The 27,611-nt window shown below is 37.6% G+C and overlaps 1 protein-coding gene across 2 annotated transcripts in view; it reads left to right on the forward strand.

Annotated features, from left to right (window-relative positions):
- The window catches only part of CEP162 (centrosomal protein 162), a 93,605-nt gene that overhangs the window by 24,591 nt on the left and 41,403 nt on the right, over window positions 1-27,611 (forward strand). Inside the window, exons 9-16 of one of the 2 annotated variants that reach the window (XM_007195908.2) lie at window positions 1,923-2,039; window positions 10,048-10,239; window positions 10,836-10,917; window positions 15,210-15,492; window positions 16,923-17,184; window positions 24,760-24,893; window positions 25,162-25,389; window positions 25,922-26,062. In XM_007195908.2, coding sequence (XP_007195970.2) covers window positions 1,923-2,039; window positions 10,048-10,239; window positions 10,836-10,917; window positions 15,210-15,492; window positions 16,923-17,184; window positions 24,760-24,893; window positions 25,162-25,389; window positions 25,922-26,062 — 1,439 coding nt within the window. The remainder of the gene's footprint in view (window positions 1-1,922; window positions 2,040-10,047; window positions 10,240-10,835; window positions 10,918-15,209; window positions 15,493-16,922; window positions 17,185-24,759; window positions 24,894-25,161; window positions 25,390-25,921; window positions 26,063-27,611) is intronic. The other variant, XM_057527968.1, reaches the window with a different exon arrangement.

Here is a 27,611-nt window from a genome sequence, read left to right on the forward strand (position 1 = left end):
GGAACCACAAAAGACCTCACATAGCCAAAGCAAACTTGAGAAAGAGCAAAGCGTGGAGGCATCACACTCCTTGATTTCACAATGTATTACAAAGCTATAGTAACCAGAGCAGTATGGTACTGGCATAAAAACAGGCACATAAAACCAATGAAACAAAAACAAAAGCAATGAAACAGAATAGCCCAGAAATAAATCCATGCATCTGTGTCACCTGATCTTCAACAAGGGTGCCAAGAATATACAATGAAGAAAGATAGTCTCTTCAATACATTGTGTTCAGAAAACTAGGCATCCACGTGCAGAAGACTGAAATTGGATCCTTATCTCACACCACATACAAAAATCAACTCAAAATGGATCAAAGACTTAAATATAAGACCAGAAACTGCAAAACTATGAGAAGAAAACATAGGAAAAAAGCTACTTGATGTTGCACTAGGCAATAATTTTTTGGATATGACCCCGAAAGCACAGACAACAAAAGCAAAAATAGATAAATGGTATTACGTTAAACTAAAAAAAGCTTCTGCATAGCAAGGGAAACAACAGAGTGAAAAGGCAACCTATAAAGTGGGACAGAATATTTGTAAACCATGTATCTGGTAAAGGGTTAATATCCAAAATATGCAAAAAACTCATGCAACTCAGTAACAACAACAACAAAAAATTAAAAGTGAGCAGAGGACCCAGATAGACATTTCTCAGAAGAAGATATATAAATGGGCAAACAGGTGTATGAAAAGATACTGAAGTTCACTAATCATCGGGGAAATGCAGATCAAAACCACAATGAGATATCACCTCACACCTGTTAGAATGACTGTTATCAGAAAGAGGAAAAAATAAGTTTTGGCGAGGATGTGGAGAAGAGGGAACTCTAGTGCCCTGTTGGTAGGGATGTAAATTGGCACAGCCTTTATGGAAAACATTATAGAAGTTCCTGAAAAAAATTAAAAGTGGAACTACCTTATTATTCAGAATCCCACTTCTGGAAGAGATATCTGTACTCCCATGTTTATTGCAGCATTATTCACAGTAGCCAAGGTATGGATACAACCTAAATGTCCATCAACAGATGAATGAATAAAGAAGATGTAGTATATATAATATTACACATGTATATGTAATATGTATATGTATTTACATGCATAATACTTTGCTTTTAAAAAAGAAGGAAATCCTGCTATTTGCAACAACATGGATGAATGTGGAGGACATTTACATTAAGTGAAATAAGCCACGTGAAGAAAGACATACTGCATATTCTCACATATGTGGAATCTAAAAATGTCAGTCTCCTAGAAACAGAGTAGAATGTTGGTTACCAGAGGCTGGGGTTGGGGGATATAGGAAGATGTTGGTTAAGGGGTACAAAGTTTCAGTTATGCGAGGTAAATAATGCACAACAATGTGCGAGGTCTAATGCACGACAATGTGACTATAGTTAATGTTGTATACTACTTGAAACTCGCTGAGGGGAGATCTTAGGTGTTCTCACCACATACACAAAAAAGGGTAAATGGATATGTTAATTATCTTGATGTTGATGATTATTTCACAATGTATATGTTTATCAAATCAACAAGTCATAGATCTCAAATATATACAATTTTTGATTGGCGATTATACGTCAATAAGATTGGAGGAAAAAATAATTTTTGTTATTTTTTGCAGGCCTTTTGCCTTTTACATAGAAACATAAATTAGACTTGTATATAAGCATAGATATGTGTTGATGTAAGCCTACTCTGTTGTATATAAGAAGAAAATCATGCTTGTTTTAGATCTATGATTATGTATTCTTTATATGTAAACATTTATCTTTGTTTTTATACAGATTGCATATGATTTAAATATTTTGTTAATGGAGCCATACAAGCTTCTCTATATTCCTAATATTTTTTTCTTTTATGTTATTCCAGTAGTGCTGCTTGATTCATTAGACTCTGTTGCAGAGGTCAACCTTGATGACCAGGAGAGAGCGACAACTAAGCCAGAAGCACTGCCAGATATGACTGATAATGAAATGACAGGAACAGGTAAGAGGGACAAACTAGCTGTTCTCTAAATATGTAATATTCTATGACTAATTTACTTCATTTCTAGGGAAATGTATGTGATATATAATAATATATGTCATAGTTATATCAATAAAATTTTACATTTTTTATTGAAGTATAGTTGATTTACAGTGCTGTGTTGTGTCACTGCTTTATTCACTGAATACAGCAGTGATTCAATTATGTGTGTGTGTGTGTATGTGTATATATAACTTTTTCAGATTCGTTTCCATTATAGGTTATTACAAGATATTGAATATAGTTCCCTGTGCTATACAGAAGGTCCTCGTTGTTTGTCTGTTTTACATACAGTAGTGTGTATGTGTTAATCCCAAACTCCTAATTTATCCCTCTCCCCCCTTTCCCATTTGGTAACCAAAAGTTTATTTTCTATGTCTGTGAGTCTGTTTCTGTTTTGTTAATAAGTTCATTTGTATCAGTTTTTTAGATTCTGCATATAAGTGGTATCATATGGTACTTGTCTTCTCTTTGTGACTTAATTCACTTAGTATGATAATCTCTAATTTCATCTATACTGCTGCAAATGACGTTATTTTATTCTTTTTTGTGGCTGAGTAGTATTCCATTGTGTGTGTGTGTGTGTGTGTGTGTGTATACATCTTCTTTATCCATTCATCTGTTGATGGACACTTAGGTTGCTCCCATGTTTTGACTATTGTAAGTAGTGCTGCTATGAACATTGGGGTGCATGTGTCTTTTTGAGTTAGAGTTTTCATCTTTTCCAGATATATGCCCAGGAATGGGATTGCTGGATCATATGGTAACTCTATTTTTAGTTTTTTAAGCAACCTCTCTGCTGTTCTCCATAGTGGCTGGACCAGCTTACATTCCCACCAACAGTGTAGGAGGGTTCCCTTTTCTCCACACCCTCTCCAGCACTTATTATTTGTAGGCTTTTTGATGATGGCCATTCTTGCTGGTGTGAGGTGATACCTCATTTTAGTTTTGACTTGCCTTTCTCTAATAATTAGCAATATTGTGCATCTTTTCATGTGCCTTTTGGCCATCTGTATGGCTTCTTCGGAGAAATGTCTGTTTAGGTCTTCTGCCCATTTTTGATTGTGTTGTTTGTTTTTTTGATATTGAGCTGTATGAGCTGTTTGTATATTGTGGAAATTAAGCCTTTGTCAGTTGCATCATTTGCAAATATTTTCTCCCATTCTGTGGGTTGCTTTTAGTTTTGTTTATGGTTTCCTTTGTGTACAAAAGCTTATAAGTTTGATTTGGTCCCATTTGCTTATTTTTGCTTTTATTTCTTTTGCCTTGAGAGCCTGACCTGAGAAAAAACATTGCTATGATTTATATCAGAGAATGTTTTGCCTGTGTTCTCTTCTAGGAGTTTTAAGGTGTCATGTCTTATATTTATAAGTCTTTAAGCCATTTTGAGTTTATTTTTGTGTATGGTGTGAGGGTGTGTTCTAACTTCATTGATTTACATGAGGCTGTCCAGCTTTCCCAATACCACTTGCTGAAGAGACTGTTTTTTTCTCCATTGTATATTCTTGCCTCCTTTGTTGAAGATTAATTGAACATAGGTGTGTGGATTTATTTCTGGGCTCTCTGTTCTGTTCCACTGAGCCATATGTCTGTTTTTATGCCAATACCATGTTGTTTTGATTACTGTAGCTTTGTAGTATTGTCTGAAGTCTGGAAGGTATGCCTTCAATTTTGTTTTTTTTTTCATCAGATTTGCTTTGGCAACTCTGAGCCTGTTGTGTTTCCACATAAATTTTAGGATTATTTGTTCTAGTTCTGTGAAAATGTTGTGGGTAATTTGATAGGGATCACATTAAATGTGTAAATTGCTTTCAGTAGTATGGTCATTTTAACAGTATTATTTCTTCCAGTCCAAGAACATGGGATAGCTTTCCATTTCTTTGAATCATCTTTAATTTCCTTCATCAATGTTTTGTAGTTCTCAGCATATAAGTCTTTCACCTCCTTGGTAAGATTTATTCCTAGGTATTTTTTTAATGCATTTTTAAAACGGATTGTTTTTTCTTTTTCTCTTTCTGATATTTCATTGTTAGTGTAAAGAAATGCAACAGATTTCTGTATACTAATCTTGTATCCTGCTACCTTGCTGAATTCATTTATTAATTCTAATAGTTTTGGTGTGGGGTCTTTAGGATTTTCTATATAGAGTATCATGTCATCTGCCTGTAATGACAGTTTTACCTCTTTCCTTCCAATTTGAATCCCTTTTGTTTCTTTTTCTTGTCTGATTGATGTGGCTAGGACTTCCAAAACTATGTTGAATAGAAGAGGTGAGAGTGAGCATCCTTATCTTGTTCAGATTTCAATGGGAAGGCTTTCAGCTTTTCACTGTTGAGTATTATGTTGGCTGTGGGTTTGTCATAAATAGCTTTTATCATGTTGAGATATGTTCCCTCTGTACCCGCTTTGGTGATAGTTTTTATCCTGAATGGATGTTGAATTTTATCAAATGCTTTTTCTGCAGCAATTGAGATGATCATATCATTTGTCTTTTCTTTTGTTGATGTGGTGTATCACATTGCTTGATTTGCATATGTTGAACCATCCTTGTGACCCTGGGGTGAATCCAACTTGATCATGGTATCTGATCCTTTTTATGTATTGTTGGATTTGGTTTGCGAATATTTTGTTGAGGATTTTCGCATCTATATTCATCAAAGATACTGGCCTCTAATTTTCTTTTTTGGTAGTGTCTTTGTCTGGTTTTGGAATCAGTGATGGTGGCATCATAGAATGACTATGGGAGTGTTTCCTCTTCAGTCTTCTAGAAGATCTTGGGAAGGATCAGTATAAGTTCTTTTTTGTATGTTTGGTAGAATTCCCTAGTGAAGGCATCCAGTCCTGGACTTTTGTTTGCAGGGATTTTTTTTTATTACAAATTTTACTTCAGTTCTAGTGATTGGTCTGATCAGATTATCTATTTATTCTTGATTCAGTTTTGGTGGACTGTATCAACAATAAAATTTTCAATCTCATATTTTCTACTATATTTAACAACTTAAGTAATCTGAACTTGCTAATTGTGACACATAATACTAGTAGGCTGAGTAAAGTGTGTTTTAAGATATATACTTGTTAATAAATGAATGAATGCTGTTGTTACAAGTATAGTACTGTAGATGAATATTGACTCATTTTCTGGGCCCTCCCCACCCCCAGAGTATTCCATTAAATTTGCCATGCGTCAGAGAATTGAGACTTTGGTCTTGTGCTTTTCCATAGTTTCCTCTGTGTAGGCAAAAGCTAGATCACATCCTAAAATTCTGAAATGTCTAGAACCATCTAGACTTGACTAAAGTTTGTAAAGACCTTTAAGATAGTGCCTTTTCAAACTTTTTTTAAAGCAGTGTAACTCTTACCTCCAAATGGAATCTTAGGTAGTACCTCTATATAGATAAAAATATATTTTATCAGTATAAATATAAATGTTTACATATGTGACATTTACTTATAAAGTTAGTGAGAGTAGTAATGGTCTTTTGAAATTCTTAAAATTAAAAGTTCTAGATATTTGTTGCATTCTTGTATCATCAGACTTCCAATATGTTTGTATATTTTGTTTTTGTTGTATAATATGAACATTTTCTTGGTTTACCAGATAAACAAGTGCAAATGGGAACTTTTCAACTTGCTTTTTTGCAAGTCTCAGTTGACCAGTATGGTCAACTAAACCAACCCAGAGACTTGGAAAAAAAGAACAATAGAAGTGATAAATCACTAGCCAACTCTGAACATCTGTTTGCATTTTATTTTTATTTTATTTCTTATGTTTTTTTCTACTTTTCTATGGAAGTATAATATACTTGTAGAATAATTCACCTATCATCATAGCTTGATGAATTTTCAAATACTGAACACATCCATGTAACCAGCAACCAGATGAGAAAACCAAACATGATCAAAACCACAAAGTCCACTCAGATCTTTTATTTCTAGCCAGTGCCGTTCCAAGAGTCACCACTATCTTGTTTCATCCACTTCCATTTTAAAACTAAAAAAAAATTACAACAGAATTTTTCCATCAAGACATGTTACTCATTTACTTGTTACTACCCAAGTGAATATTCTGCCATGCTGAAAGCATGTGCTGAGCACATGTTCCTCATTCTTACTGCTGTTTTTATTTAAGTACTTGTCACATATGTGCTGTGATGGTCAATCCACTTGCACTTCTTTCAGTAAGCAGATATGGATTCTTTTAAAAGACCAGTGTAGAGCTACAGCTTTTCTAATCAGTGATGCATAGTAGAGGGTTCTTTTATGTACAGGATGGCCAGAGAAACTTTATTCTAAGATACACATGAAAACAAAGCCAGAGGCAAGAGTTATCACTCTGATGCTCTTCAAAATATTACAGTTACATAAATGGCACATTTGAGTGTGCAGATTAATTTTTATTACAGTTTTTGTGTTTTAAAATGAAATTTCAGTCAAACGTCTGTGGAACCCATGATTTTCTCTGAAAACTGTTTTGTAAAACTCAGTATGAAAACCGCTGCTGTAGATTATAAGAAAAACTCAGAAATAAAAAATGTATTGCTGGAAACAAAAATTCTATTAAGATGATCTGGGCCAGTTATTTAAAGCTAAATTTTCTTGGTCTTATTTCTTAAATGTTCTTGACTGAAATAATTTGGTAAGTCAATTACTAGAAGAGTGTAAGTATAATGTTATTGTCTTGTGGCCTTGGATTCATATTCCCAGCCTTGCCAGTTACCAGCTGGGTGACACTGGACAATTAATGCCTCTAATCCTGTTTCCTCTTCTTTAAAATGAGCTCTTGTGATGATCAACTGAGTTAATATACAGTGCCTAATATATTGTTAAGATTCAACAAGCAGTGGCAACTGTGTGGTTCTCATCATTATTATTTATGTCAACACTCTGTTAAGAGTACAAATTATAATAAAGAACCTGAAGGCATAGAGTATAAATACCTTTTGGCTGTGAGGCATTGAATTTACCTAGTATTTCAAAAAATACACTTGAAAGTTTTCAAATCAGCATCTGAAGTTGGTTGAAAAACTGAAAAGATCAGTGGCTTGTTTTTTGTTTACTAGGTGTCTTCCAGTATTAAGCAGGCTCCGTTTAGGTAATATGTTGTCAAAGATTATCTCTTTTTTGATAATGCTATTCATGAAACTTGTGCTTTATTGTCTTAAAATGGTTGGTAACTGTAAAATGAGGGCCAGATCTAGCCTTTTGCTTGTTTTCATTTGTCTCAAGGGCAGGTACCATTTTGTGCTGTGGCTGAATGACCAGAGCAGTCACAGGAGGGCATTGTTGCTCCACAGCGGGACCCTTGCCTCTGCCCAGTAGGATTTGACCCTTCTCAACCTCCTAAAGTGGAAAAAAATAGGGCGTTTTTGACTTGTGGTGATATATAAAATACATGCAGAGAAGTCAGCCCTTTTCTCTATAAAATGCATGAAAAAAGTTAACATATATGACCCTGGAATTATTTTTAACATCAGTTGGGTTAATGACTCAAATTAGGAGAAAATTACCTTTCCCTTGCTCTGTTTTCTGAGCAGCCCGTAATACCACTCGATCTTCCATTTCTAATTTCTAACTTTTAGGCCATTTGCTTTTCTGCATGTTTGCTCAGCTGTTGCTTTAAGCCAGAGCCTCTTCTTTCTGACACCTCACACGGGTTAAATTAGGTATGAGCATTCAGTGCCGCTGTGCTATTTGCCACTGGGATCATTTCTTTTATACATACTCTGAAGATACTTAAGCATCCTGGTATTTCTGTAGAGGAGACGAAACACCTTATGCCTTTTCCCTTTCTTAATAAAAATTAATTCTCTCCCTCAGTCATACTACTCTGAATCTGACAGGTGGTTTAGAGCAGCGGTCCCCAACCTTTTTGGCACCAGGGACCGGTTTCATGGAAGACAGTTTTTCCATAGACTTGGGGTGGGGAGGGGGGGGAGGGAGTATGGTTTTGGGATGATTCAAACACATTACATTTGTTGTGCACTTTATTTCTATTATTATTACATTATAGTGTTTAATGAAATAATTATACACCTCACCATAATGCAGAATCAGTGGGAGCCCTGAGCTTGTTTTCCGGCAACTAGATGGTCCCGTCTGGGGGTGATGGGAGACAGTGACACCCGAAGTGTGTTGCTTACGTCCAGCCTACTCCGTAATCTCGTTTTGGTTGCTGTCCGGTAGTGGACAGCTGATGCCGCCGCTGATCTGACAGGAGGCGGAGCTCAGGTGGTCATGCCAGCGATGGGGAGCGGCTGTAAATACAGATGAAACTTCGCTCACTTGCCTGCCGCTCACCTCCTGCTGTGCATCCCAGTTCCTAACAGGCCACGCACGGCATGGCCCGGGGGTTGGGGACCATTAGGCTTAGCTTAGCAGGCAAGGTCTTTTTCCTCAAGTCCTACTGAATATCCCTGCCGCTAAAACTGTTAGTGATTCTGATCTCACAGTATCCTCCACTTTTTTGTTTTTAATGTATTTAATCAAATCTATTCCTTTATTGGGCATGCTCCAAATAGCAGTGGTGACCTGAAGCAGTAGATAGAAAGATATCCCACTGTGAGGCATTCTTACACAATCATGTGGCACCTGGCTCCCTCTTATGTTTAGAGTTGAAAATAGTTCCTCAGAATTTTATACTATGCAACTTACACATTATATAGAGGAAGAGGAGGCTGTATATGCTCTTGTAAATATTTTTAGGCATTAACTGATTAGTTCATGGGTATCAAGAGAAAAGGAGACAGGTCACCATATTTCTCTCCTTTTGTTTTTTCCACTCTTCTACAGCGCTTTTTTCTTTTCTCTAATTTTGAAAATTCCACTGTTAGTAGTGAAGAGTACAGAATTAGTAAGAAAATACTCATAAAAGTCTTAGATCATTATTGTCATTAGATCCTTTGAATTATTTCCTCTAGAGTTTATTAATCAGTTGGTAGGAAGAGGAGGAGGTTAATAGGGAAGGAAGAGTGAACAGTGACATCACGTCTCCTGTTTTGGATGACTGGGTGACTGATCATACCATAGCCAAAATAGCAGGTACTGGTAGCAGAACAGATTTTGTTGGGGAATATAATTAATTCACTCAAGGATGTATTAGATATGATTTGCTTATAGAAGAGTCTCCTTGTCTGTTAGGAAGTTTAATATTCAGAAAAGAGGTAAAGACAAAAGACGTAGATTTGGGAGTCATGTGCACATGGGCAGTTATTAAGTGAAGGGTCTTAATGAAGTTATCCACTCCAACACCACCCCCCCCCCCAGAGAAAAAAGAGAGGTTTTAAAAAGAGATGGAGGAGCCCTGAGATGAGCCATTTACCATACAAGATGGAAAAGCAGCCATCAGAGCAGTGGGAAGAACAAGAAGGCGCTATGCAGAGGGAACAGTCCCCAGGAAAATGGCAGGGTCACACGTCTCACAGGGTGAAGAAAATTTTTAAAAGTTGAAGAAAATTAAAGGCTGGGTTTGGCTACTAGGAAATCACTTTCTATTATAGCAGCTTTAGCAGGCTGTTGGAACATATTGGTTTGCAAAGTTAGAGGATTGAATTTCAGTTGAAGAAATGCAGAGTACAAGACGCTTGGTGGCCCCATGAGGCAGAGAGAGAGAGAGGAGAGACAGAATCCTTGAAAAATTGTGTCAATTTGAGAAATTTAGGAATAGTTTTATCCAATGCAGAGAGATCGATTAAGGGTAGTAGGAAGAGACGATAACTAGTAGAGTCAGATTTTACAGTTAGCACGTCAGGACACATCTCAGCCTGCTACAAGAGTTCCTGAGCCTGCTGTGATTCGTGCTGGTAGGCTGTGGCCATGCATGACCCAGGTTTGTATTTCACTCTATTTTGATCATGTCGGTATTGTCCTATAGGCTTGTTCACCATTCCTAATAGATTAAGGGACAATGTTAGTGTTCCATATTTCTTAGGTATTTGTGTGAATATACTAGAGATTACATTTAATTCAACAGGTGTTTCTTATGGACAGAGCAATAGTGACATTGAAGCTCTACATCAGGCTTATTGTCATATTGCCCATTCTTTGGGAGATGCAGATGAACAAAGACCTGAGCGTAATGCAGTGGAAAATACCAAGAACTCAGCAAAAGATCATCCTCAAGAAAATGAAGGGTCCTCTAAAAACATCTCTACTACAGAATCTGGTAAAAGCTTCTTTGTTTGAGACCCTCTCTGGACAATTTCCAGTGTGGTATAATTTAAATGCAATTTGCTCTAGTGATTGTTTCTCAGTATCTGAATTTAAAGGGTTTGTTTAAATCTGGGAATCACTGGTTTAGCTATAAAGTTAGAGCTGAACATAGGATGAAATTTCAGTTCCTCCTCTAATATGCCTTGACCAAATTAAGAAATCAGTTGAGTACTTTCACCTTTTTTACACTTTTCCATGAACATATACTAAAGTTATTTTTTAAATAGAGAACAGTATTTTGGGATCAACTAAATATATAATTAGCATGTGTATGTGTGTGTGTGTTTGTGGATACACCCATACACATATATTTGATGTGTGTATGTATATATAGAAAGAGAGATAAAATATGTAAATATATATTTCAAATATAAATATCAAAGATTTTCTTGGTACAAACAAGCATATAGGGGGAAACTGGGATTATTGTATGTGCCGTTCTGTTAGCTACGTCAATCAGAGAAAATGTGATTTTGGTGGTATTAGACACTAAATTAAGCAATTTACATAAGATTTTTGGTTGCTGTTTTAACTTTTCTCCCCTCTCAGATCTGCCCACAGTAGAGGAACTGATGAAGCCCATCAGAATAGATTCCTTTGGGGTCAGTGGTTTTGATTTACAGCCTCTCAGGTATGACTTTTTTGGAATGGATTGAACAGGTTGTTTGTTTGTTTATTGTTTTGTAACTGGGAACTTTTAGAATCATTTGTTCTACAAAACCATTCCTAATGAATGATTAACGTGTAGCTGGTATGTGTCTACCTGTGAGTCGCTCCTGTTTTTTTTTTTCACATTAGTCTTACTCAATTAGTTTATCAAAATTATTCTCATGGTAAAATTAAAAAATAAGTAAATGCTACTGAAAAGTTGCTGCCATTAGCTAGGTAGTCTTAAAGATTTCCACTGAAAAATAAAATCCCTTCAGCTCTAAATAGCTCAGGGACAGTTGGTTTGAATGCTGAGAGGGAACATGAATTTTATTCCATGCTGAGTCATCCATTCACTTCTTTATAAGCCAGTTAGTTTTACACTTAGTCACAGACCAGCTGTCGTCTTACAGGGTGAGTTCTTGGATCACAGGAAAAATGGGCTTCATGAAAATGCTCCAGCTCTGGTACATTTTAATGACAGCTTGTGGGACCTGGCTGTCATTCACCAGCACAGAGAAGCATATCACAGTAGCCTCATCGTACGGCTGCACTTTGCATTCGTGCAGCACTTAGAGTGTCACACCCGTTATCTCATGAGATCCTCAGAGTAAGTAGGTCAGGCATCTTTATCGATGAAACTGAGGTAAACCGTCTTAGTGGTGGAGCTCTCACAGGAACCAGTGATGACGACGACGACGATGATGATAACAGCTAGCATTTTAATCACATGCTTACTGTGGGCCAGGTACTGTGCAGAGTTCTTTACGTATTAGATTTTATTTAATCTTAAAGCAACTCCATGAGGTCTCTTCCGTTATTATCCCCATTTCATAGATAAGAAACTGAGCTTAAAGAGGTTAAGTAAATTGTTCAAGATCATATGGCCATAACCCAGGAATGCACTTGGATTGTCAGGTCTTTGATCTCCATGAAATATTTCTGTGAAAAGCCTGTCATCCATGCATGTATTCATTTGTGCATTTGTGTTATCAACACACAAGTTTTTGAGCCCACCTTGAACCCCATCCTCATCCTGTAAATCCACTTGCAGTGATTTCTTGGCCTTGTTCCTCCCTTTGTGCTAATTGAGAGAAAATGATGCAGCGTAGCTTACACTAAACCCCGTCAACTTGAATGCTAAGTCTAGTATTTTTCTACTGGTCTGCAGCACTAGTTAGTATTTTTAAAGTGCAGTTATGCTTACTTACCATTGCTGTTTGGGGCTGTGCTAGTGCTACTGAAGAGATTTTTCACACATCCTGTGTCTTTGTTGGCATAGGTAGCACCATTTTAGTAATGTGAGTTCTAAATATGGATTTTCACATTGTGTTTAAAAGCTGAGAGCAAAGTGTACTTACATTAAAGGCATAACAATAATTATAGAAATGTCAGTAGTATAAACTTTAGTACACATATCAAAAAACTTTTTAGTAAATTAGGATAAGTCATTCTAGCTGCTATAACAAAAACATCCTTGAAATTTTAGTAGTGTAACATCATCAAAAATTTATTTCTTGCTTGCATCATAATTCCATGTGTCTCAGTGGAGTTGAGGTGGGACTCTGTTTCACATAGTCATTTAGGGACCCAGGCTGCTTCTGTCATCAACACACAGTTTCAAGGTTCTCGTGGCCTCATCTAAACAGTCGCTAAGGAGAGAAAAAAGATGGTTTAGCATAATTCCTTTTAACTGCCTCAGCACAGAAATGTTACATCACTTCAGTCCTCATTCTATCGGTAAGAACCAGCACATCTAGCTAACAGAGTCCAAGAGGGCTGGGAAATATGGTTTGCTTGTGTGCCCAGAAAGAAAAGTAAATGCATTTGGTAGGCATCTAGCCAGTCTCCACAAGAATCTCCTCTTTTAATAGCCAAATATCCATTCTACTCTTATTCATACAAAGACCTACTCAGCCCCTCCCCAAAGCGAACAGCTCAAAGTCCCATTCAGGACTTTGTCCATCTGAAAGGCTAGGATTTCCAGGTGAAGCACAGTTCTCTTTATCAGGTTTGAATATAGCTCTTCATTGTCTACTAATCAATGAATTAAAAAGACAAGTTACATACTTCATTACCCACACCCTTCTCATTCAGAAAGGAAAAGTATGAAGAAAATACAGCCATCAGTAATGCAACTTTGAAATCCACTGAAAGATCTTGTAAAGACCCCCTACCTTGAAGATGGGAATTTTCCTTAATTAGGCCATTATTCTGCTCTTAAGGAGAAACTACCATATATATATATATATGGGGGGTGTGTGTGTATGTGTGTGTGTGTGTGTGTGTATATATATATATATATATATATATAGTTCCATACAGCTCCTGGTTCCAATCCTTGAAGGATTTGTCTTGTATTTCATCACCATTGGCTTCAACTGAAGGGGGTTTCAGAGGGGGAGGCTATGCCAGTCTTGGAGGATGCACTGGTTTCTCCGTCCACTTTCTGCCTACAGGTGGTTTTAAGGCTCCCAAACAAGTCTCTAGTCTTTTTTTTTTTTTTTTTAATAGTAGGGTTGTGGTTTCTTTGTAATTAGTTACTTCAGAAAGTTTATTAGGCTTCTGATCTATTTGGTTCCAGTCAGTCCCATGTGCCAGTAACTACACTTAACACTTTGCTACACAAAGGTTTTAAATCTGCTTTATGTCTTTGCTTCCTTGTTCTTTTGTTTTGTTTTTTCTTTCTCAATTTAATTGCAGCTGTCTGGATATTATTAGGAACAATAACCTTATGTTTGAAGATGACACTTATAATGTGATATTTGCCAAGGGACTGAGTCACTCTTTTCAACCAAGAAGTCCCATGATGTCTTGCTTTTTTCATAGCATTTTTCAGTGCTGAATCTTATTGTTTGAGTTCAGACACAGAGAGTGAACCTAAGAGGCCCTGAGTTTCTGGACTCTGTTTCCTTTGATTTCTTCTTAAAAAAACAGCCCATTCTATCTTGAGCTCATCTTTTTCTCATAATATCTTGTCAAAAGTAGCCAGTAGTAGCTAGCACCTAAAAACTGCCTGTTCTCTCTTACCATTTCCTTAGTACCCCAGACTCAGTAGCCATGTAGTCTGCCTTACAAACTGTTATAGGTGACAGTTTAGCAAATGTTTTGTCACTATAAAACATGGGTTGTCACCTCTGCAGCCTCTACTATCAGTTTCCTTGCCACCCAAAACCCAACCACTAAGCCACTGACTCATATTTTAGATTCTTGTCGCCATAGCACTCACATTCTGAAGGCCAGAACTAGTGAATGGCCCCATCTAGATTGAAGGCGTTGAGGAAATGTAGTTTAGTTGGTTCACAGCAAGAACAGGGAACAGTTTTGATGAGCAGCTAGCCAGGTTCTGCTACCAGTAAGAAGGAAAGAACTATTATATTTTCTGATGATTCCAGCTACTTCTATTATTTCTAACAATTATCAAGAAGCCAATCTATCTTATATGAAAATGGTAGCCTCTTAAACTTTCCTTTAATCTTATTTTATAAATTACAAAATTAAATGACCTAATTGACCATGATTTAGTAATTCGAAAATGACAATATCCATATTTTGGGAGCTCCCGTAATATGCTGATATTTAACCACATTTATAACATTTCCTTAAGGGACAGTTTCCGTATTTTGAAAATCTAATGGTCTGAAATGTGACATTGCATTTAAGTGTTTTAAACCACAAAGATGATTTTATTTCAAAATCCTAGTGATTTTTCTTGTTCTACTTTAAAATTTTCCTATACTGTGATGAAATTATGCATTTTAATATTTATATTTTATGCCTCATTGACATAAATTATGGTTACTTATTTGGTTTCTTCTAGAAACATGTAAAATGTTTTTCCTGCTTCAAATGCATGTTGACTTTATGAGATACTATAGATAAAAGATATATTACAAAAAGGCCACTTAGAAATTCATTTTTAAATTTTTCTTAGACAAAAGCAATCTCAGTATTGTTTGGTTTGGCTTTCCTTTGAAGTAGGTCTCAGAGTCAACCATGAAGTCCTGTATATTATACTGCATTACAATTATCACCTGAAATTTAAAACAATTATGTGATGCTATGTGAGTATACTCCATTAACCAGAATTATAAATAATATATTTAACATTAATGACCTAATTTGAATAGTTACAAATATTAGATATATTTAATACTCTCATATATTCATCATGTAAATGTATTTTATATGTATCACGTGTATGCGTATATTAATAAAACTGATATTTGAGGAGTTACATAGGGTTCATTCTCTGTGTCCTATTTTGTTTTATAGCTATAAGAAACTGGCTGAGAATAAAGAATCTGAATTTGTTAGACCTTTACCCCTTAATATGAACCCAAATGTTATGTCTCAAGAACCACGAACTGTGAACCAATTTTTGGACAGAAATGAAGAGAATGTAGTTTTAGAAAAGGCAACAAATGAAGGTACAGAAACTAACCATCCAAGAGTAAATACTGTGGAAGAACAAATAGATAAAATGTACCTTGATATTTTGAAGAAAAAAATATCTGTTGGTCCTTCATTATTACCTCAGGATGACAAAATAAATAAGGTAAGTTTTTTATAATTCAAATTGATTTGCCATATTGATAAATGAAGTTATATAAATACTACTGATAAGTATGTACTTCTTAAGCTAGTGGGATTGGTTACATACTAACCTCCACATAGACCCTGGATATCTGTGAGCAGTCTATAACAACACCCTGTAGTCCCCAAATTTAAAAATAGCACCGTAGCATTAGCTTTCTTTTCGAAGCCATTCTTTATATTTTTCATTTTTTTAGTAAACGTAGTCCAGAGTTTGAGTAACATAAGAAAATAAAGTGTATTCATCATTCTAGTGCTTTTCAATCTTTCTAGTAGTCTGTGTTCTGCAAAAGTAGGTAAATTGGCATTTCCTATAAATGCTATTAGCGGCTCTTAAGAAACTTATATTTCATTGTTCCTTTTTTCTCTGTTCTTGATTTATTCTGATTATATAGGCTCCATGACCACAGTATTCCATTTTTATTTTACAGTTCTGAGTTATGTGTTTACCATAAACTATCTCCTGTATCAGTAGAATAAGGCAGGGTACTAATAAATTTTTACCTTGAGAAATCTGGAGAAAAAAGAAGCTAAGACTTTTGTCATTTCAAAACATGTTCTTCCCTGCTCTCCTCCTTGTTGATTCTAGTAATTACATGTCTTGCTTTCTGGCAAGCTTATTTTTTTTGGTTTTTGTTTTTGTTTTTAATCAGTCATCAATTTTATACACATCAATGTAGACATGTCAATCCCAATCGCCCAGTTCAGCACACCACCATCCCCACCCCACCGCGGTTTTCCCCCCTTGGTGTCCATACGTTTGTTCTCTACATCTGTGTCTCAACTTCTGCCCTGCAAACCGGTTCATCTGTACCATTTTTCTAGGTTCCACATACATGCGTTAATATACGATATTTGTTTTTCTCTTTCTGACTTACTTCACTCTGTATAACAGTCTCTAGATCCATCCACGTCTCAACAAATGACTCAATTTCGTTCCTTTTTATGGCCGAGTAATATTCCATTGTATATATGTACCACATCTTCTTTATCCATTCATCTGTCGATGGGCATTTAGGTTGCTTCCATGACCTGGCTATTGTAAATAGTGCTGCAATGAACATTGGGGTGCATGTGTCTTTTTGAATTACGGTTTTCTCTGGGTATATGCCCAGTAGTGAAATTGGCAAGCTTATTTTGTTTTATTATTTTGCTTTGTCTTACTCCTGACTTTGAAGATGTGCTTCCAAATACTAAAATTCTGATGAATTAGAGAACTTTAATATAATGATTTGCCTTCTATGAACTATGTTCTTTAGTAATCAGTATGGTTTTGCTATCTGTTAACTCTTTTTGTTGTTGTTGTTGTTATTTTTTTTTTTTTTTTTTGTTAAATCTTATTTGCAACTGTAGTCGAAGTTTAAGTACTAAAGAGCTTGTACTTGTATGCAGACTTCTAGATCTCAACTCAGTTCTGGAGAAGAAGGGGCTGGAATTGGTAAACAGCTACCATACAAGAAGGCCAGAAGTGCACCTCCTTTATTTAAAAGAAAACCCCAGAGTGGATTATATGCATCAGTTAGGAGCTCAGGGTATGGCAAACCCAGTTCACCATTCAAGACATTTTCTAATCTTGAAAAGAAAACTTCAAAGGACATAATGAAGAGCAAAAGCTTGAGATCCATTCCTACCTCAAATCAGGCTAGGAAAAAAGGTAATCATATACTCTTTTCATGATAGAATTCTGTACACATAGTGTATTATTTTATTTTCTTTGTTCTCTACTTTCCATGTTTCCTTCCTCCTTCCATGAACTTTCCTTATTCATAGAAAAAAATTATTCATAAGGTACCGTATTCCATCTTTGAAAGATTCAATTCAATTGCGTTCAGGAGGTTTTTCGTCATAAGTTCTAGGTTTTCCTGAACGTGACCCAGAAAGTATGAGAAGTGAATATAAAATAGGAGAGTCAAACCCCTCCTCATCTGGTTGGCTTTGTAATATCCAAAATGTTTGCCAGAGAAGAGCTATGAATTCAGAATGCAAATGGCAATGTACAAATGAGGGTCAACCATCTGGGTATTAGTTCAGTATAGACTTGGAGAGTAAGGATGATGTTTTATAGATCAAAGAATGCATACTTTTATACATCACAGTGTCTCTGTTAGTTATTTCCTAATGTAGTCGCTTATCGCTATATTGGCAGAAGGAAAGGGTAATTTTCCTCTTAGAAGCCCATGCAGCTAGTAAAAGAAATAGAAATGCTCAAGTCAAACCAACATTTCTGTTGCCTTAAGACTCCAGTGGGGAAGGGAGAGCAGTAGAGCCAGAAGCATTTTGTCCTTTTCTTTGTGATTAAATCGAATAGGTTACCAATTCCATCATTGTTATATGGTGATAGTTGTCAGAGGAGAACTAACCTCACTGGAAAATTCACTTCTAGCTTAAAGTAGGGAAGTGCCTTTCCCTACTACTGTCAATTCCAGGACCACTTTGACTATATTTAAAATTCTTTCAGCATTAAAGACTCTCTTCTTCTGTCTGTATTGGTGTGTATTCGCTGCAGCGATCTGTGTGTGTAAGATGGAAAGGCTAGGGCTGATCTGTATGAGAGTGCAGGAGAACAGCAGTGGGGGATGGCTATTCTGGAGAGACAGGAATATGATTGTTGGCTCAATGCAAGCTTCCTTTCCTCCTGTTCTTAACCTACGGACCTCTGACCCCTTTTCCTAAGAAGTTTCTTGTGTTCTCTTATTTTCTCGTTTCTGTGGGACATCTGCTTGTGATGTTGTCATCTACTCATTGTTATTAATAATTAACTGCCCATTGGATCTAGTGCTTAATGTTAAGGAAAAACACTTGGAACATTTCCCAAATTTTAGAATCATCAAAAAGAGTGTGAAAATTTTTCATTAATGTTTTAGGAGTATTCATTCTGTACTTTCGGGATCAAGAAAATGAAATTTTGTTTTTAATATTATCTACTCTATTATAAGTATTTTAGATAAACTAACCACCAACATTTTTGAAGTTTACTTTATCCAGATCCATTCATATAACAAATATTTTTTGAGCACCGACCTTGGTCCAGGCAATATTAGAGGCCCTTGAGATACATTGGTAAACGAAGTAGGCAAAGATATCTCCCCTCCCTCATTTTGTGGAACTTTCATCTGATGAGAAGAGATAGACTTTTAGCAATATGCATAATAAATCAGTAAATGATGTTATATGCTAAGGAAAACTAAAGGTAGAGCAAGAACGTCAGTGGGGGAGGTCACAGTTTTCAATAAGATAGAGTAGGCCTCATTGAGAGAGAGCCATTTGAACAAAGACTTGGGGGAGGTAAAGGAATTGGCCATGTGGATAGCTGGGGGAAGCATATTCCAGAAAAATGAAATGACTAAATAGTGCAAAAGTCCTGAAGTAGGGAGGGATGCCTGGCATGTTCAGGAAACAGCATGGAAGCCCATACGGCATGGGCAGCGTGGGCAGAGAGGGTAGGAGGAGATGAGATCGGAGAGTCACGGGAGAGGCACCTGTAGGCTTTTCTAGGGCATTTTAAAGACTTAGGCTTTCACTCTTAGTGTGAAAACATGAGCCACTGAAAAGTTTTGAGCATGGGAGTGATTCATCTAATTATCCTTTAGAAAGATTTCTTTGGCTGATACCTTATAGACCATATATGTACAAACATATACACACACTGTAGGGGACACAGGAAGAAGCTCAGAGCCCAGTTAGAAGGTGATGTTAGGAATGCAGGCTAGAAGTGATGGGGCTGGAACCAGTGTGGCAGCAGTGGTGGTGATGAGAAGCGGTTGGGTAAGGGTATATTTAGAAGACAGAACCAAAAGTCTAAAAGATCTGTTTGGGGTTGTGAGAGAGGAGTCAAGAATGATGGCAGGGCTTCCCTGGTGGCGCAGTGGATGAGAGTCTGCCTGCTGGTGCAGGGGACGCGGGTTCGAGCCCTGGTCTGGGAGGATCCCACATGCCGCGGAGCAACTAAGCCCGTGTGCCACAACTACTGAGCCTGCGCGTCTGGAGCCTGTGCCCCGCAACGGGAGGGGCCGCGATAGTGAAAGGCCCGCGCACCGCGATGAAGAGCGGTCCCTGCACCGCGATGAAGAGTGGCCCCCACTTGCCGTAACTAGAGAAAGCCCTCGCACGAACCGAAGACCCAACACAGCCAAAAATAAAGAAATGAATAAATAAAGTAGCTATAAAAAAAAAAAAAAAAAAAAGAATGATGGCAACTGGGAGAATGAAGTTACTCTCTCGCTGGGATGGGGAAGGCTGAGGGGGAGTAGATCTGGGGGTGGAGAGAAGACCAGGAGTTCAGTTGTCAAGGTGATAGTTTTGAGATACCTGTTCTACACACAAATAGAGAAAACAAGGAGGCAGTTAGGTAGAAAAGTGTAGAGTTAAGAGGGTGGTGTGGACTGTAGGTTTCAGACGTTAAAGATGAATATTTTTGAAGCCATGTTTGTTTGGGTTTTTTTAATTGAAGTATAGTTGATTTACAATATTGTGTTAGTTTCAGGTGTACAGCATAGTGAAATTTTGTTTTTGCAGATTATATTCCATTATAGGTGATTACAGGATATTGGGTATAATTCTTGTTGCTTATCAATTTTATGTGTAGTAGTTTGTATCTGTTAATCCCACACTCCTAGTTTGTCCCTCCCACCCCTCTCTCCCCTTGGTAACCACAAGTTTGTTTTGTATGTCTATGAGCCTTTCTGTTTTGTATATACATTCATTTGTATTATTTTCTAGGTTCCACATAGAAGTTATATATAGTATTTGTCTTTCTCTGTCTGACTTAACTTCACTAAGCATAATGTTCTCTGAAACTGATGAAGATTATCAAGAGAGCATATCTAGAGAAGAAAGAACCAGGGCCTGAACCCTGGGCATGCTAACCTTAAGAGGTCAGGAGGAAGAGGAGTAACCTGCAAAGAAGACAGAGTAAGGCTGGAGGAAACCTGAGTATGTGGGATCCTGAAAGCCAAGTGAAGACAGTGTATAAAGGAGAATTGATCTGCTCTATCAGTTGCTGCTGAGGGATAAAGAAAGATGGGGACTGACAGCTGGCCTTTGGGTTTAGCAAAAAGGAAGCCATCAGTATTGGACAAGCAGTTTCCGTGGATATGTGGCTGTGAAAGGCAAATTGAGTGGGATTAGGAGGAGTGGAGTTGGATACTTTGAGTTCGAGACCACCCTGGAGGAAAGGGTGTAAAAGGTAGGAAGAAAAAAATGGGGCAGTAGCTGGCATGGAAGTGGAGTTAGGAGAAGCCTTTTATTTTGCTTTGTTTTGTTTTAATGGGAGAAATAATAGTTATGAATGAATAATAGTTTGTTTATGCATTTTGGAAAGATGCAGTGGACAGGAAGAAATGCATGATGGAGGGGAGAATTGCTAGAGCAGTGTCCTTGAGTAGAGGAGCTGGCTTGGGATCCAGTGCACATGGGAAGGGTTGGCTTCAGAGAGGACCATGGACAGTTCGCCTGTGGGCAAGCAGATAGGAAGGGGGAAGATGTGGGTACAGACTGGTGGGTGGGTAGAGGTGGTGAGAGGTTGCTTCCATTTTCTCTGAGAAGTAAAGTACAATGTGATCAGGTGGCAGTGAAGTTGGGGCAGGGGTGTTGGAGGAGGGAAGATGTGAAAAGGCAATCCTGGAGGGTTAGACTGCAGCAGGAAGCATCGGCGTGCAGTTAGTGACCATGAGTGTAAGTTGAGACCAGACAGAGTGTGTGTGTGTGTGCGTGTGTATTTGTATATGTGTGTGCACAGCCACATTCTACTGCACGATTGCAGGTGTTGGGTAGTTGTATAGTTGGGTTTATCAAGAGGCGTGGCTTTTGCCAAATGAGTACAGTGAACTGAGAGAGGAGCAAGAAGGGAGAGACCAACGTATGTGGAATGCAAGTTGATTCATGAAGGAAGAAAAGACATCGGGGGGGGGGGTGATACAGTATGACACAGGCAGGACCACAAAGTGAGTCCCAGGGGGGCCCAAGGATTGTGGGAATCCAGGTGGGAGGAAGGATTGATGGAGAGTAAATGAGTTACTGGTGATAGAAAAAGATCTAGAGCGCCAGTGGGAGAGAGCAGCTGGGGCGGAGAGGCACGTATATACAGGGGTTGAAAGGATCTCCTGTGCGTGTATGAGAGTGAAGACGAGTAATGTCATGGGGTGGGAAGGAAATGAGGGGGTTGGTATAGAGGTTGATAGATGAAAGTAATATTTTTATGGATATTTTTCCCTATTTCACAATTTCATAGTGCTTGTGACTACCAAAATAAAAGAGAAACACATCAGTAAAATTCATATTAAAGTACAATGGTAAACTATGACTGTCTATTTTTGTACTGAGCTACTTTTTCTCATTAGACTGTCCATTAAGTATGATTTTTTAATCTCTGTCTTTTTATTGGAAAATTGCCCGGAGTGACTTTAGTTTCATTCCCACAGACCTGGAATTCCTTTGGGGTGGTGGTTACTTGTCACAGGCTGGGTCTCCAAGAAGCAGACCCTGAGGCAGAGTTGAGTGTCCAGAAAGTCTAGAGCCTGTGCTTGGGATCCACGCTGGGTATGATGAAGAAGAAGCCCAATGACTGGGGCTTACGCACTTAGAAGGCTTCTTTTGTTTCACGTAACCAAGAAACCGGGGCTCGTCAGTTCATAGCTGGTGCAACTGTGCAAGGACCCTTCTTTCCTGCTGCAAAGTCCTTGGTCAGTGACTTTTGTCTTCCTTGTCACAAGATGGCTACACAACCTCCAGGCCTGTCAGGAGGAGAGGTGAAAGGTAAAAGGTCCCTGCCTGTTAACTCAGCAGCTTCTTAATCAGAAAAGCCGTCACTTTCTTGGGAGTGCCATGTAGGAAACTTTTGCTTTCATCTTATTGGCCAGAACTTTGATCCTGTGTTTCCTTCCCACCCCTCTCCCCAGTTGCATGGAGTCCAGGGGGATGGGTGTTTTTAACTGGCCCACTGCTGCCCAGGGCAAAATTAGGTTTCTGTTAATAGGGAGGAAAAGGAGATTGGCAGCTAGTGGTGTCTGCATGTGGTGGTTTTCCTTTTTATTCTAAATTAATTTTCTTGGGCTATTGCCTCTTATATTTTTATCTTTAGACTAATACGTTTATTGTCACAAAAGGAATAGTTGCTCATTATTTAAATTAAAAAAACACAGAGAAGTAAAAAGAAAGCAATAATTAGCCAGAAACAACTGAGGTCACACTGGGTGAGCCTCTTTCCATGCTTGTGTGTATGTCCTTGTCCAGATCGAAGGAAGCGGGGATGGGAGCTGGAAGGAAGGAGACAGGCAGGACAAACAGACAAAGCATTTTATAAGAACAGATCACACTTCATAAGTTCTTTTTAAATAAAGTATTAGATTTAGTTTTACTTAAATCTGTAAGACGAGAAAGAAACTTCATCCTAAGAAATATTACATCTCAAAAGATCCCTTTAAGAAAATAGACTGTGAAAACCTCTGAAAGGTTGCCAAAACCATGTTGTTGTTTTCACCTACATTTTATACATTATCGGTTTTCCCTTCTATGAAATATGAGGTAGTAAAACCCCCAGTCACATGCCTGCTACCCATTTTTGTTGGATTTATTTTTACTTGTTCAGGATATATTTATTTTATTCTCTCCAGCGACTGTAATTCTCCTCAACTTTTGAATGAGGGTCTTGGTTCTGGCTATGAAAGGGCCAGAATGCTTTTCACCAGTCCCTTATCCATCGCTTCTCCATTCTGGAATTATTTTGATTGGTTTCTTATTTGACTGAATTTTCTTAATCCATTGTTTTTTCAGGAAGTGTTCATGGGTTCCAAATTCTGCAGTGTTTTTTCACGTTTGAATTTTATATCCAAGCAAATTTTCTTTCAGGTATAAAGGGAAAAGATACTGTCCATGTACTATTATTGAAAATAATTACTTAGAGAAACCAAAATTAAGAACCTAGGAAGGGAGAATTGTGGTATAAAAGCACTGGTTGACTGCAGCTTGAGCAAGAACCACCTGCCACTCTTGGCCACCACGTCCTAGGGAGAATCACAATGCTAGCAGAATCACACGCCATTCATTGGCCATGTTGATGCACCTCCAGTGACTTGGAAGGGTTAATGCCTGCTTTTACAGTGATTCAGACAGTTCCTTTATGAGCACTTTAAGAAATTTCTCTAGAAAAACCTTCCACATCAAACAATCCATTAAGAAACTTCTCTAGAAAAACCTTCCACATCAAACAATCCAATTAAATATGATTACTACTCTATAAGGAAAATCCTGCGTGCCCGGAAGAGATGAGAAGGAAATCTCGGCCCGAGGTACTATTGGGGACGTGTTTCTTCTTTTGACTTTGCTGTATTTTCCAAGTCTTTTAATGACCATGTATTTCACTTTAATGAAAAAGTAAACTCTGCATTTGAAAAGTTAGCATCTTGAAGAAATTATATTAAAAAGACAGATTTCGAATGCTTCATTTACATCTAAGGCAATCAAATAAATATTTACTCAGTGTGAAGTTCAGAATCTGTAATAATTGAATATGGGCCTCAAGATCTCTTCTAGGTATTTCCCTTAAATGTTTATTTTTATTATTAACTGAATAACTTACTGGCCTTAGAATTGTTTCCACTGTTTGAGGATTTATGAGGCACCTTTTAAAAGCTGAAAATCTGACCAGAATATATATACATTAATCACATTTTTTCTAATTTAATAAACAGGGTATTATAGCAGTATTATCATTTCATTTTTTAATCAAATTTAAGCTACTTGTTATAAAGTTTCCATGTAATCTATATTATTCCAGTGATACTGTATCTTGATATATATTACTTACAAAAAATGTGCTCTGAAAGCACACTTAATCTGAAGTAAAATGCTTCATAAAGTTATCAGCTGCTCTTTGATTCATGGTTTAGATATTTTTGTTACTGCTGTGAACATTTGACAGAATAATTATTGAAAAATAATAAAACCTGAAATTATCCCAGTCTACATTCTCCTCACGTTTATTTAGCTCCAGTTGCCATTTGATGTGAATCTTGTGTCCTTAGCCTTCTGTGTCAAATTGAGCAGAATGTTGATTGTGGGCAGGAGTTAGGAGTGCAGTGAAACAGCTGCGTGGCAGGCATCAGCCTGCTTTGTGATCCTCGTTTGTCTTCGTGTTCTCATTTTATTAGTACTTACTGTTACATAATTGCTGAATACACACTCAACTTAGTTTGTATTTGTGGTGCTTTTATCCATTGTTTACAATCTTTAGAAATCTTCTCTGGAACAAGACTCATCAGGCCTGCAGCTTTGGGTAAACCGGCACCCCAAACTGAAAGTTGCCTGGCGACTCCTAAGAAGTCTGAAGGTACCACAGAAGCTGATTCCTGTGCTCAGGTTCAGAATGTAGGTACTGAATTTCAAAATAATATTCACAATGTTTTTATGTTCCGTAATTATATATTGAAACTAAATTATAAATAATGAAATTTATGTAATTTCTTTTATGTTGACTGATATTCTTGTCACACAAGAATTTATTGATCTTCTTATACAGTAGAACGTTGTTAACCTTGTCATTTTTATTCTTTGTGGGTTTTTTTTTCCCCTAACCACCTGTGTTCAAATCTAATATTATAACTCTACATACTGAAGTAATGCTTTTCCTTTAAAGGATTCTTCAGAATACCATGGTGGGAACAAGGAGACAGAATTGATTATGCTTAAAAGAGTTCAGGAAGCAGAGGAAAAATGGAGGGGTGCCCAAGCCCTAATTGAGCAAATTAAAGTCACATTCTCAGAAAAGGAGAGAGAGCTGGAAAATAAGATGGAGGAACTAAAGAGACAACAGGAAAAGGAACTCTTCAGACTGAATCAAGACAATTATATTCTACAAGCCAAGGTACTAGACACATTGTCCTATTTCTCCTTTTATTTAATTTAAAAAGAACTGGTTCTCCCTGCTAAATGCATTGTCACTTGCTTGTCCCTGGGGCTGCTTCACTTGATATATTTGCTGTATAAAACATGAACATGTTTCCTGAGAGTGCCTCCTTATAGAAGAGCCTACATGGAACCCCTGGGGGGAAAATTGAAATTGAAATTGGCTCATTTTGATAGTTTTCTTGTTAGCAGTCCTTTTTGAAAACAAACCCCTTGGTTCACTGTGACCTTCACGGAAGACAGAGTTTCAGAAAGAAAGCTATGGAAGGTCTAGATTCAGAAAGCGACACTGTGTAGCATTTCTGAGTTACTTCCATCATCGGAGCTATCAGCACAAAGCACACTGAAGTGGTTTAACTGTAGTTGGTGTTACGATAATTCCACTGTGGTTATAAGGCAGTCTTAGGTTTATGTACCTCGAATCTTCTGTTATTCTTGCTCACTGTATCATTTCCTTCTCCAAATAAAACAATACCTGCATGTTCTCAAAGTTAAGTGGCTTTGAAGAATCAAACAAAAAACGAAGGTGGTTGCATTTTGGAGAAACAGCTGATCCTGTCACTGAAGAAAAATTGAAGCAAATCCAAAAAGAAATAGAAGAACAAGAGACGCTTCTTCAAGGATATCAACAGGTATGGCTCTTCAGCACATAGTGAGTTTGTCTTGAGATTCTTTGATTTTAAAAATAAGGCATTTTGGGGCTTCCCTGGTGGCGCAGTGGTTGAGAATCTGCCTGCCAATGCAGGGGACACGGGTTCGAGCCCTGGTCTGGGAAGATCCCACATGCCGCGGAGCAACTAGGCCCGTGAGCCACAATTACTGAGCCTGCGCTCCGCAAGAGAGGCTGTGATAATGAGAGGCCCGCGCACCGCGATGAAGAGTGGCGCCCGCTTGCCGCAGCTAGAGAAAGCCCTCGCACAGAAACGAAGACCCAACACAGCCATAAATAAATAAATAAACAAATAAAAGTTAAAATAAAAATAAAAATAAGGCATTTAAAAATACTTCTGTGTCCATTTAACAGGTAATGGGAATTCTGGCAATACAAGGAAGTAATAATTTGACTAGTCTGTACATTTCTCATAGGCAGAATTAAAGTGGTTAAGGGCATGGGTTCTGGATTCAGAAAATCTGGTTTTAGACTTTGCTTCACTACCTGCTGTGCAGCCTTAGGCAGATCATTTCACCTCTCAGCCAGTTTCCTCATCTGTGAAGTGGGAATGAGGATAATAGTACCTGTCTCATAAGGTGGTTGTGAAATTAAAATAAGACAGTGCAGATCAACCAATTCGTGCCTTCCACACAGTAACCAGTTACTGCATGTTGCCTGTTACTAATTGTAATAGCCGTATTTCCTTAGAAACTGTCCTCTTTTTCTTTAATTTTCTATAATTTTTCAGTAGATAATATTGGCTAGTTTTGATATTATATCAAAATATATAAATATATTTATATATATAAATTTATATAAATATGAATATATATAAATATATGAGAAATATAAATCTGAAATCAATTGCCAATGCCCTGAGAGTGAAAAACAATTGAATTAAATGGGAGAAAATGAGTGTGTCCTATAGAAGCCATACATTTGTTCTCTGGGATGATGGAGTGTTGGTGGTGTTGACCTGACAGTCAGCCAGGGCAGGTTTGGTGATCCCCAGAGTGAGACTTGTCTTAGTTTCTTCCCCATCACTCCTTTTTCTTAACTTTCCTCCCCTTCTTCTTCTGTCTCATTACCTTTTTCTTTTATGACAACAATAGCCTAAGCATCCAGCTTACCGATAACAAGCATTTTCATTCCAGGGACATCCAGAGAAAGCATCACCACATCAGAGATTACAGCTTTTGCTGTAAATGAAGTTGTACTGATTTTGCAGGACACCCCACCATAGAGTTAGTGAGAACTGTCCAAAACCCTTTCCTGCCATTCTGAGCTTGCTGTGTAGAACATGGGTTTTAAGGGGGATTTCACAGACCTATGAGTATGCCAACCACCCACTCTCACAAAGATAATACAAAATTTATGTGTCTGTGTATGTATGTATTTTTCTGAGTTTCATTAATTCTGCAGATAATCAAGCACAGACTGTGCGCCAGGCACTAGGCCAGACGTGGTGAGACAGCTCATAGTTTTCATTAGATCCTCAAAGGTCCGTGGTTTTCATCAGATTCTTGATT

The sequence above is a fragment of the Balaenoptera acutorostrata genome, chromosome 14, assembly GCF_949987535.1.
Source record: "Balaenoptera acutorostrata chromosome 14, mBalAcu1.1, whole genome shotgun sequence".
Lineage (NCBI taxonomy): Eukaryota > Metazoa > Chordata > Mammalia > Artiodactyla > Balaenopteridae > Balaenoptera > Balaenoptera acutorostrata.